Consider the following 12,749-nt stretch of genomic DNA (forward strand, 5'->3'; position numbering starts at 1 on the left):
CATAAATTTTTAATAGATATTTTTTCATAAATATTTTAATAGAAGTGATTAGAACAGTAGGAAGGTATGAGAGAACTGAAGATGAAAAATATGGTGATAGATTTTCTTCACAGCCAAGAACATCTGGCACTTTTCTGCCATGCAATGGCAGTGACTTGCACTAGATTACAGGTTAGTGGTGGGAGAAATACCATCTGTCAATCAGGATTTTCCTATTTCTTCAAGAGATGTATTTTGAAATGTTTATAAATTGTGCTTGTGTATATCTTTTTTTAGTGTATTGGGCAATTTATTTTTTAAAAAATCTTATTTGTACCCTTTCTCTGTTCCTTAAATAATACTGAAATCTACTCCATCATTATCCTTGATAACATAGTTTTATTTGCATCCACATTTCTCTAACTTAAATTTTGTGGAAGCTCCCAAATAGGTTTCTCCACCTTTAGTTTCAGTCATAGAATCTACCCTTGACATGACTGATTCATCCTGATGCTTACAGCATGTTTTTATATATTTAACAAGCATTGCATTCATAAAAGAAATATTAGAGTGAATTCTATGCCAAATGTTATTCCAGGAACTGGAATATAGAAATGAACCAAGGGAAAAAAATTCTGCCCTCAGGGAGCTTATAATCTGCAGTTTATGATCATCATTATTATCTTTCTCTTGTGTATTTTGTTACAAATCTTTGCAAATAAAAATAAAAATGATACACCTTAGGCCCAGGTGTGAGATCATAGGTTTATTCTTCAGGATGGCAAAAATGCAATCAAAATAGTGACAGCTTTATTACAATGATCAGGGTTTTAAATTTTTCGGCCTATATAGTCTGTCAGCAATTATACTGAACTGTTTATATATGATTTATGCTGTATTGCTCATGTGAAAGTTATTACATTAATTTTGTATATAAGGGAATTGAGACTCATCAAGTTGGTCAGAGATTACAAAAATATTGGAGCAAGGTTTGGATCTGACATTTTTTTTTAAAGGTCTTAGCTATTATATAAACTATTAGAAGTTCAAATGGTTGTAGTGGAGAAAAAAAGAATTTCCTCAACCTTTCTCAAATTTAGCAACTGATAGCCTGACAAATAAAGTGACAAAAAGAGATTAATTAAAAAAAAGTTTATTTGTGCAACATGTATGCATGTGGAAGTATTTTCAATGATGAACAACTCTAAGGAGAGGTTAGCTTTGAGGGTTATATACCATTTTAACAAAGGGTGATATACTGTGAAGTCACTAGAAAAAGAAAAGGGAAGTTGGTTTGTCGGACTCAAAATTTGTAAGACAGGGATGACAAAATTTATCAGTGAAGTAATCAGTAGCTTAGGGTTATTTATACGGATCCATGGTCACCTCCAGTAATTACAATCGTTCTCTTCTTCCTGCTGTAGGAAAGGAATCCTCTGTAGAATTGGATTTTTCTTTTACAAAGGGGAAATATGCCATGTTTTTGTGTTCTTCCCATGACTGTTGTTTTTAACTGTCTTCAGTTCAAAATAATTCTATGCCAGTGAGATTTGTTTTTATTCGAGATGAATGTATAAATAACAAAGCAAATAATAACAAAGCAAATAATCTTTGTAATGATATAAATATAAAATGATGCATTTATGTATTCAATTTTTTTTAAAATTTTCAAATTCAAGTTTATGTACTCTATTTACTTAAAACAGTGGGACCACTTACCAGAACAGATTTGACAAATATTTTGATAGTCACAAACTGTGAGTGAGGATGCAAGTAGCATTTGGTGATAGAGGTCAGGGGAACTGATCCCTGTAACACAGATTGTTATCTGGCACAAAGTATCTCACGTACTGAGGTCTGCAAATTGACATGTCATGAAGAAATTGTACAAAATTTATACTTCAGAAATTTTACAATTTTTATTTTTTAAATTAGAATAAGTTCTTTTTGTATTGAAATAATGTTTATGAATTTTTTTCATATTTTGGGTCTTATCTGGCAGTGTTCAGGGCTTAGTCTCAGCTCTGAGATCAGTAATCAGGATCCTGATTGACTTGGGGGGGGGACTAGAAAAGGGGCTGTGGATAGAACCAGGGTCAGCTGCATGTGAGGCAAGAGCCAATCTGCTGTACTATCCTTCTGAACATAATGTTTATATTTTAAAGGGTACCTTCCTTTAAGTCTATCTTCAGTTTAAATCTAGTAATAGCTTTTTACATATTTTAAAATACATCTTACTTTAGAAATCATCTTTTATAATATGTGTATTTCCAGGGTTTTAAGTACTACTTTACCAATTGTTTGTGGAAACATTAACTTAAAAAAACGTAACAGTGCTTTTACATATTTTAAAAATGTAATTCATGTTCTTCTGTTCCTTGTATATAAAAATGATGCCAAAGGGCACTAATTGTAGACATTATTCTTTAAATTGATTTCCTGGGAGTAATAATGGATCTGCACTGAAACACCCATTCTTGCAAGCCATCATCCTTGTAGCCACTTGGAAATTGGTGGGCTAGGTACAGAGAGCTGGCCTTGAAACAGTTCTTCTTGTGGGGTACTAAGTGATCTTTTATTGATTTATATCTATGCTTATTGGTCTTGATAGCATCATGCTTTCCTGGTAAGTTACTGAATTTTCCTGTTCTTCAATGTTCCACTTTATGGTTTGAAAGTCAATATATACATTTATCTCACAAAATGCAGTTCATATACATTCAATCACTTTTTCTTTCTTAAAAATTTGTCATTACACATTGGATGGGGAGTAACACTTGAAAGATAAGAAGGGATAAAAAATGTCTTCTTATTCTTTCCTCCTTAAAACATTAGAGGCCTGGAATTTGTTCATAAATATTGTATATGAAAACATTCACATCCGAGGGTTGATAGATCTTGGAGAGTGGCATAGAGATGATCTAAGGACTCTTAATCTGAATTATTTCAACACAGGTATCAGCAAAGAATCATTGGCAAGGGTCCTGTGAGTACTATTTTGTCCTATATCCCTGAGGACAATCCACAGAGACTTTTCCCTAGCTTCCTCTTCCCTTCACATACCCTTTCTGAGATGTAAAGGCCCATTTAAGCTTGATTAGCATTAGATAGGTCTCTGACCTTCCTCCCATGTTGATTGTCCCTGAACAATACTGTACATGAAGGACAGTCCAAGAGCTCAAGCTTTTCTCTATTATGTCTATTTTCTTTTGTAATCCTTGAGGGCCCCTGCTTCAGGCCCATTTACTCTGGGCTGCACTCTGGCATATAAAGTTGTTCATTCTTACACAAACAAATCAATGCTGTTTTTGAATATCCATTCATACGTTTTCTAGCTCAGTTCAAAGACTTGAGTGAACACTAAGTAGTACTTTATCTCAAGTGTTGCTCATTAAGACTGAGATCAGACACGATTCTGTTTAGTTGGTGGTTCGATTCAACATACATTGCTCCTAACACATTGCTGGGGTTCCTTTGGACTCACTTTGAACAAAAAAATGAAGAAGCTTTTTGTATGTAAATGCAAAAGATGAAGTATCACCACCTTTCTGAGGCAGTTTTTAAACTATATGATTACTATTCTCATTCATTTATTCAGTGGTCTGTATCATAAGGACAGAAGATAATCTTGATCAAATGGCCCATCCACCACTGAAGTTCACCACAGGCACTGTTCCAGTTCAAGACAAGAAAGGAGCAGTCTCTATAAAGCAAACACAAAAGTACATTCAGGGTTAAATTTGACACCTATAATTAAAATGGACGACCTAGGGTTATACCATAGCAGTCTTAAGGATGAGATCATTTGGGGAGTGTTGAAAAAAGCAGGGATGAATTAAGAGTGGTCCACGGTCCTTTTTTTGGACTATTATAGTTTTTGGTCTATTATGTCCTATTATGTACATTAAAAACAAAAACAAAAACAAAACAACCAAGAACCAAAAACTCCAACAAAAACCCGCCTGCTATTTCTGCTCCCAACAGGTCGCATTAGCCTGCTAGGAGTCTGTAGAGCACTGAAAACGGTGGGCAAGCACTCCACATGCTCTTAACTCCACAGGCCCTTCCTTGCATCATCACCCACTACGGATGGCTCTCAGCCTCTTGGAAGAAACCAGGGAAGTGTGCACACCCAAGCAAAGAGTCAGGTGTCACCGCTGCTGCGCCCAGGTAGAAAAGTGCTGCGATTAGATTAGGCCAGGTGGGAAGAAAAGGGATAAATCTTGGCAGGTAAAGCACCGGAAAGTTACCACTTGGGCTAGTTATTTGTTAAACTGGCGTCCTACAAAACGGCCCGGCGTAGAGGTGGCTCGCTTGCAAATGAACTTGGGGGTGCTGAATCCGAGAAAGAACGGGGTGGCGGTTCAACGACCCCGCCCACGGGGCCCCAAGGGGTGGGGTGCGAGTGTCTGGAAGGAGCCTGGGGACGTGGGGTGACTCCGCAGGGCGGGAGGGGACGAAGGCTCGGGCCCACCCACCGGGCGCAGGGGCCGGAGCAGAGTCGGGGGGCGGCGGCGCCCCAGGCCCAGGCCCCGACGGTGCTCGCCGCCTCCTCCCTCCCTCCACTCCCCGCCCAGCCTCCGCCGGCGCCGCCTCCTCCGTGCGCCCGGCGCGGCCTCCGCGGCTCGCTCCCGCCCCTCGCGGCTGGCTCCGGCTCCGACGCCGACTCCGGCTCCGGCTCCGGCTCGGGCTCGGCGGGCGGGCGGGCGGGCGGGCGGGCGGGGAGGCGACGAGGCCGGGCGTGCGCCGGCGGGCCGCGAGGTGTCGTGTCGGCGACGAGGAAGTTTCCAGTGGAGGAAGGTCGTCGTCCCAGCTCGGCCGCCCGGTCCTCCGGCAGCATCGCAGCATCATGGCGGAGCCCGGCGGCTCGCCCGTGCACGGCCAGCAGCAGCAGCCCCAGCAGGCGGCCCCGGGGACCGCGGCAGCCCCAGCCCCGGCCCCGGTGACAGCAGCCCCGGCGGCGGCAGCGGCAGCAGCTCCGGCCGCCGCGACCACCGCGCCTGCTCCGGCTCCGGCTCCGGCGACGCCCGCAGCCCCGGCTCCGGCCCCGGCTCCAGCAGCGGCGGCGACGGCGCAGGCCGTGGGCTGGCCCATCTGCAGGGACGCCTACGAGCTGCAGGAGGTGATCGGTCAGTGAGCGCGGCGCGGCGCGGCGCGGCGCGGCGGGCTGGTCCAAGGCCGAGGCCGGCTGGGTGGGTGGGATGCTCGCCTCGCCTCGCCTCGCCTAGTTGCACAGGCACGCTCGGCTGGGTGGGAGCTCCGCGGCCGGCTTCTGGGGCCTACCCGGCGAAGACACTTCTTGATTGTTTGTTTTTTTGCTTCCATTAGCATTTTTTAATTTGCAAAGAAGATTTTTCATGTTTGCTCTCCGAGTGTCCGTGCTGCTGCTGCAGGAGGGCGGCGCGGCGCGGCGCGGCGGATGGGACTCGCATTGCAGGGCGAGCCGCATGCTGCAAACTTTTATCTCCCGGCTGGCTCGCTCGCTCGCTCGCCCGGGCTGGGCGGCGGAGCTCAATTAGGGACCCCTCGGCCGCGCCGCCGCCGCCGCATCTTCCATGCTCCCTCCCTCCACCCGCGCGCCCAAGTCCCGCAGCCCCACGCGGCCAGGCTCAGCGCTGGTGGCTGGGTGGGTGGGTGGGGTTGCGGGGGCGCCGCCCTGGGCTTTCTTTGCCAGCGGCCCCCCAGTTGCGCTCGCTTGCAACCCCAGGGGACGAGTCTTGGGGGGACTGACTGTGTGGGGTGCAGCCGCGCCTTTCTGTGCTCCCACTAGCTCCGCTTCTCTCTCTCTCTCTCTCTCTCTCTCTCTCTCTCTCTCTCTCTCTCTCTCTCTCTCTCTCTCTCTCTCTCTCTCTCTCTCTCTCTCTCCCTCCCTCCCCCCCCCCCATCCCCTCTCTCTCTCCTCTCATCCCCAAGGCCGGGAAGGATGCTTGACTGCCCTCCCTGACAACTGCCACTCTGTGCCCGCCCCTGCAGCCCAGCCCTGCTCTCCGTGCCGCCCCGGCGCGCCTGGGTACCCGCTGGCTTCTCGCCTCTCCTTTCCTCTCCGGCGCTCTGGCCTCCAGCTCCGCACCCGGCCCATGCGGTGCGGTGAGATGCGATGCGATGCGATGCTTCCCCCCTGGTCCCCTGGTCCAGGGCCAAGCTTAGAAGGCTGAAACCCGAGGCTGGCGGTAATCTACTCCCTCTGCCTTCTGGTGCCTTCGAGTCGGCTCACCAATATCACCTTATCTTACATTTTTAAAAACCTGACAAAGTCGAAAGGCAAGAAGCCTGGCGTTACTTTTCCTTGGGCCAAGCACGTGAGGATCAGGACATCTGGGTTGACCCTCATGGAGAACCTCCCCGGCAGATCACTCAAGAGTTCTGTAAGGAAATCCTCTCAGTAAACTAAGGCCTCAGCTTTCTGACCTGATGCTGGGGTGACATACTGCCTTTTTATATCACAGTGGTGAGGAAGGAAATCAGCATAATTATCTTAAAATTTTATTCTGCTTTGCATGAAAAAAATTCGCCCCCCTTATTAGGTGTCAGTGAGACATATTGTCTGCAACTGTTTGAGTGAAATACGGCAGATTAAAAAATATAAATGTGTTCATTTATATATATATAATGTTCATATATATGTATAATATAACAGTATTTGTATATGCAGCTCAATCAACGGTAACTAGGATTACAAAAGCTTTAAATAACCAGAAATGGGCATTGCTACATCAAATTGTTTGAAAACCTAGGTAGACCTTTCATAACTTTTGGCTAAAGATTCTCAAGGAATTAGTCTTCCTGTCACTGCCTGGAATAAATAAACTTGAAAGATTTCTCAATGCCTAGAGTATTTTAACACTTTTTCTACCTGAATATGAGCCCCTCCATCTTCTGAGTCACTGTTAGCCCTTCACCTTGTTCCCCTTCTACAGTCGACTTTTTTGACTGGACACTCACTGAGTAGTTTGACTGTCCTGTGACTCTGAGTTTCCATTCTTTGCTGTTTTAAGTAGTGATTTTCACGTAGCAATGGAAGACACAGTAAATGCACCTTGAGAAGACCCCTGCATATTCAAAAGCAAAGTATGGTTGGTATGGGTATGTTATATACAATCTATTGAATAACCCAGTAGTTTTGATTTGTGCACAAAACCTCCAGGCCTGATATGTTCCACACATGAAAGTATCATGTGTGTATCAGTGTAGAAATCAGTAAAAATGATCCCCACCCTCTAGGTCAGGGGTCTCAAATTCGCGGGCTGCAAACGACCCTCCGTACAACATTTTGTGGCCCTGCCCTAGAGGAATCATTTTTTGTTTTGTTTTAGATGTTTGGGTCACACCCCCCAATGTTCAAGGCTTACTACTGACTTTGTACTCAAGGATCACCCCGACTTTGTCTCCTGCGGCCCGCAGGTAAATTGAGTTTGAGACCCCTGCCTAGGTCATCAGTGCTTATATGGACTATTCTATGGGATGGGATGCATGAGCACTGGAAAGCACAAAGGAAGGATTGTATGCCAGGAGAAATAAGGAGGCGAATACTTCACAGAAGACACATCCAAGCTGGATTCTGAAGCCTGAGGAAAGTTTACACTGCTGCCTTTCCCTAACAGCTATGAACTCCCGCAGGGCCTTATTCATCCCTGTCACCAACATATACCATGGTCCGTAAATGTTCAATGATGGATGAGTCTGCCACAGAGTTTTCCTTAGGGTGGGACCAACATTCATGTATCATCAATTTACATGCTTATTTAGTTAAAACTATTAAAAGAAAAGGCAAGCTTAGCCTTTAGAAAATGTTATAATGGGAGTTGACCAGATTTGTCTAACTAATGCAGCATTATTTAAGTGATGGGATTAATTACAGATATGCTGGTAGTCACAGCATTGTTATTTGTGGTTGGCTAATTACATTTGAAATAAAAATTTCTTGAGGCATCTGAGAATGGAAATTTTTCTTTTTCTACCCTGATGTTTTGCACATCTCTCTTTGGGAAAGGTGTTTCTGTGTTTGCAAGTTAATATTTTTCAGGGAGAGAAGGTTGTGGCTTTTTCCCAGAGGTGATGATTATTGAAAAAATCAAATTCCTTAAATAGGATTTTGCAAGGGCTTCATGTTTATATAGGACTTGCCCACTTCCATTTGATGTTGCATGCCAGTTGTATAATTAAGTATGAACCAGTGGTTGGGCATTTTTGATTAAACCTGGCATGCAGAAGTTTGTCATTCAAACACTGAAACAGTTTTGACAGGAATATCAGTGAATATAGCCTGTGCCATATGGACAGGTGTCAGATGACAGGGCCTGAGCAGTGTGAACCATGGCCAGCAGGAGGCTAGGTTGTTATTAAACTGATGGAGCCAATGGCGTGTTTTAACTTTCCAGAGTGGCACAGAGTACTTTTTCTTCATTTCCTTCTGGGCAGAGGTTGGAGCCTCAAGATTAGGAGAGAATAGGTTTATTAAAGTCCAAACAAAGCAGGGTCAGTTGTTTGACTTCTGCTTTAGAAAAATAAACACAGGATTTTTCATGTCTAAAAATAAAGTTTTCTCTTTGTTGTACTGTTGTTCTTGTGTTGTAAATGATCAATGGAGGATTTGTAATGTTCTTAGGGGTAATTTGGTTCAGAAATTTGTGTCTTATCTGAAGAAATCTCTTGGCAGGAGCTTTTTTTCTTGCGGCGCCATTGAAAATGTGAAGTTATGAAATTTCTTTTTATTTTTTGAAGCAAAATAGTTGTTAAGGTGGAGAGAAGTGAGAATGAAGAGGAAATCTCATAAAGTAGAAGAAAGTACATGTATAATCCATGTTGGGATACTGGTGGATCAGATTAAATTCCTTGTTTTGTTAATCTGTATTCTTATCTTCATGAATTTCAGAGTTCCTGTCTCCTATGTGTAAAATCTCTACCACTTTTTTTTAGACCCTGATGATCTTTGAACCTTGTTGATCTTTGTTCCTCACTTCCTTTCCCTGCATCTCACCTTTATATACCCTTTTCAGATGTATATGGAAGAATACCATATACCTTTCAGTTAAAAAATTAGTTTATTTCTTGGTGGTAAGGAATAGAATTGCATTGATTACATTGACTAATCTGCTAAACAAGACTTGAAAAGTGAATCTTGCAAATGTTGAAAATCCTCAAGAAACTTTCTTGTAGGGCCCGGAGAGATAGCACAGCAGTGTTTGCCTTGCAAGCAGCCTATCCAGGACCTAAGGTGGTTGGTTCGAATCCCGGTGTCCCATATTGTCCCCCATGCCTGCCGGGAGCTATTTCTGAGCAGACAGCCAGGAGTGATCCCTGAGCACTGCCTGTGTGGCCCAAAAACCAAAAAAAAAAAAAAAAAAAAAAAAAAAGAAACTTTCTTGTAGACTTGTAGTTAGTATTATTCTCTTCTTTTGCATCAAAGAACTAATCAGGATATTTCCTCTTGCACATTAAAGTATATTTGATTTTCTTTTCTTTTCTTTTTTTTTTTTTTTTTTTGGCATGATCAGCCTTTCTTTGTATAGTTTTGCATTTGGTTTCTCAGTATTGCTTCATTTTCATTCTGGGTGCTGCTGGTTTATATTGATCTGAAAGTATCCCTTACTTAATTTTCAGTCCTAGAGAACCAAAATGTCTGCTTCCTAGAATCCCAGCCAGAGTTTGACTGAGGGCTCCTCTGAGCACTTGTTGATTTCTCTCATAAACTTTGTTTAACTCTTCATGTACTGTTTTTCCTAGCCCCTACAAATAGGGCTTAAGGCCATGTCTTCAATATGAGTCCTGCTTTTATTTTTATTTTATTTATTTATTATTATTTATTATTTTATTTGCCCCTTGCTTTTAGAGTTTCTGTGGAGTTCTAGAGTTTAGGAATTAAAATTAGTTTTTAGATTTTCTAGTGGGGACCTTGAGGACAGAAGAGCCTCACTGTCACAGTGTTCTTTTTTTTTTTTTTTTTAAATAGGACTTCATAAGCCTGATTACATGCTACTCATTCTCATTTCCCAGATCTTAAACTGGCTGCTTTGTTGCTTTTTTCAGTCTGGCTTATTTACTAGCTTGTTTTTATAAAGAGAAAAATGTATACATTAATGTCCTTTTGTAATTTTGGGGGGGTTGAAGAGTTACTAGGAGTTGAATCCAGGGCCTTATACATGTGAGATTTGCTCTCTACCACTGATTTATCTCATTTAATAGCTTAAAAATTTTTGGTACAATATGTGATATGACAGTTTTAATTACTTTTATTGTAAATTTTAGTGGCGTCAATTATATTCATAACAAAAATAGTTTGAGTATGCTATTCAGATTTTCCACTTGGGAAAAATCTGTAGAGAAAAAAAAAGTTATGATAGAATTGCCATAGCATTTACTCAATACGTTTGATTTGAACTCTCCCTGGACTCTTATGGCTTGCGTTAAGCTACATTTGTGATGGTGTTTAAGGATAAATTAAAACATTGTGGACTCTGGAACCAGATGGCCTGTTCTTTTTCATATCCAGGCAGTGGCAGTCTCTGGCCTTGTGACCTTGAGCGAATTACTTAGATGTGCCTGCACTCAGTTTTCTCATTTGCAACATAGAATGATAAAAATAGGGTTGGGAGGATTGAGAGAATGTAAAGCACTTAGAATAGAGCCTGGCATAGGACATACTCTCAATTCGTCTTAGCCACAACTACTATAAACTGCATTAGCTAATCAGATTCACGTTATCCGGAGGGAACACAGGCCTGTCTTTAGCAGGAGTTTGGAGGGCCTGAAACAGCTCCCCTGAATTTCCACCTGGGGCAGCCTGCTCAGAAACAGGAGGAAGAATCTCCTCTTATCTCCTGGTGGGTGACTGGGGTGGCTGCAGTGGGGGAGCCTGAGGATCCTGAGGGGTGGCTTGGGCTGTGCCCCTGCTGGTGGGAGGAAGCTGGAGAGACCTGTGGTGCTCCTGGCGATTTGGACAGCTTAGGGGTTTAGGTGCCAAATGGCCCTCTGTCAAGTGGTGAGAGCATCCTGCGGGAAGGTGGCTGGGAGGAGCAGCCCATTATGAAAGGGCTTTGCGAACAGCCTGCTAAGACTGCACTTTTCTTCTACTCCTGAGCTGGCCCTGCAGAGGCTGCCATGCTGGCAGGAAACTGCTGCTGACTTAAAGAAATAGTTTCTGAGCATGTGCCCTGGTAAATGAGAGGACAGGAGCATTTGTTTCCAGATAAAGTCATCACTATTGCTCTCCTATCTCCTTCCTTCCCTCTTTGTGTTTCCTTCAGCTTATAAATATTCTCAAGTCATCCTCTTATCTTTAACCACAAAAAGGAACAAAATAAAACACTCTCACTACTTCTTCCTTCTCTAGCTACTTCCTTATCAGCTCTCTCCTTCCTTTCACTGCTAAGCTGCTTGAGAGACACTCCCACCCCCTGCTTGCCCTCTGCCACCAGGCTGGGCTGCTTGCTACCTTCTTGCAGAGAAGCCAGGTTGCAACCTGCACAATCCCCGTGACCCTTCTGTGGCCAGACCTGGAAGACACTGCGGCCCTTCACTCTCCTGCCCTCTGCAGGGTTTGGCACCATTTGTCATTTCTCCTACAGCTTCCCTGCTTCAAACTCGCTTCTCTCTAGGTGTGGCAGGTTGCGAACTGAATTGCCTTTAGTACACTGGAGTTAGCTCTTATACAAAGTTTCCTCACTGTCTCTCCACCTCTGCTTCAGATCTAATTCTCCTTTCACTTTCTCTGAACTTGAGAAAACCACAGAGTGGGGTACAAAAGGATTGTGACTTGTAAGTGCTCCACTGTCCTTCATCTGTCACATCTGTCATCAGCATACTTGATTCCTTTTTTTTTTTTTGGTTTTTGGGCCACATCCAGCTATGCTCAGGGGTTACTCCTGGCTATCTGCTTAGAAATAGCTCCTGGCAGGCACGGGGGACCATGTGGGATGCTGGGATTCGAACCACCCACCTTAGGTCCTGGATCGGCTGCTTGCAAGGCAAACACCGCTGTGCTCTCTCCAGCCCCACTTGATGCCTTTCTTAATCCATTTCTGTTTTGAGGCCATACTTGGTGGTGCTTAGGCTCTGGGGTCATTCCCAGTGGTACTATGTGGTATCCTATTTGGGGACCCATGTGATATGTGGGGTCAAACCTGATTCTCCCACGTGCAAAGCATGCACTCAGCCTATCTCATCTCTCTAGCCCTGATCTGTCTGACTTGACCATGGCCACTTCAGTTCAGGCCTTATCACTTTTCCTTTGGATTATTCTAATAACTTCCTAACTTGTTTCCATCACTTCTATGCCAAGACTTTTTTTTTTTTATCTCTTGTTTTTGGGTCATACCCAGTGGCGCTCATGGATTACTCCTGGTTCTGTGCTCAGAAATCGCTCCTGGCAGGCTCCGGGGACCTTACGGGATGTGGGATTTGAATCGCCATCCTTCTGCATGCAAGGCAAATGCCCTACTTCCATGCTCTCTCTCTGGCCCCAATACTTTTTTTTTTTAATTAGTTATCCCTATACTTAAAGGCTCTTTTTTTAGTGTCTCTCTCATTCTCAAAATTAATTCTAAGCAGATATAAGGGCTTTGGGGAACTGGCTTTTGCTTTCTTTCCTAGCGTTGCCACTTTTCTTCATAGGACAAACTCTCCAGCCAGTGGAAAACTTTTGCAGCTGTGCATGCAATGCTTCTTGTTTCGTTCTCTTCTGGGAGGCAAGTTTTCTCTCTACTTGGCACACCATCCCACCACAATTCCCCTTTGTTTTCATCTCTGTAAGAAAGCGCTGTGCCTCTTCATTA

At 43.7% G+C, this 12,749-nt stretch overlaps 1 protein-coding gene across 1 annotated transcript in view; it reads left to right on the forward strand.

Moving 5' to 3' along the window:
- The first annotated feature begins 4,696 nt into the window (after nt 1-4,696).
- Nucleotides 4,697-12,749, forward strand: part of STK39 (serine/threonine kinase 39) — a 308,961-nt gene continuing 300,908 nt past the window's right edge. The window contains exon 1 of the mRNA XM_049773425.1: nt 4,697-5,108. Within this exon, the coding sequence (XP_049629382.1) occupies nt 4,829-5,108 (280 nt within the window). The 5' untranslated portion in view covers nt 4,697-4,828. The remainder of the gene's footprint in view (nt 5,109-12,749) is intronic.

Source organism: Suncus etruscus, chromosome 5, assembly GCF_024139225.1.
Source record: "Suncus etruscus isolate mSunEtr1 chromosome 5, mSunEtr1.pri.cur, whole genome shotgun sequence".
NCBI classification, from domain to species: Eukaryota; Metazoa; Chordata; class Mammalia; order Eulipotyphla; family Soricidae; genus Suncus; species Suncus etruscus.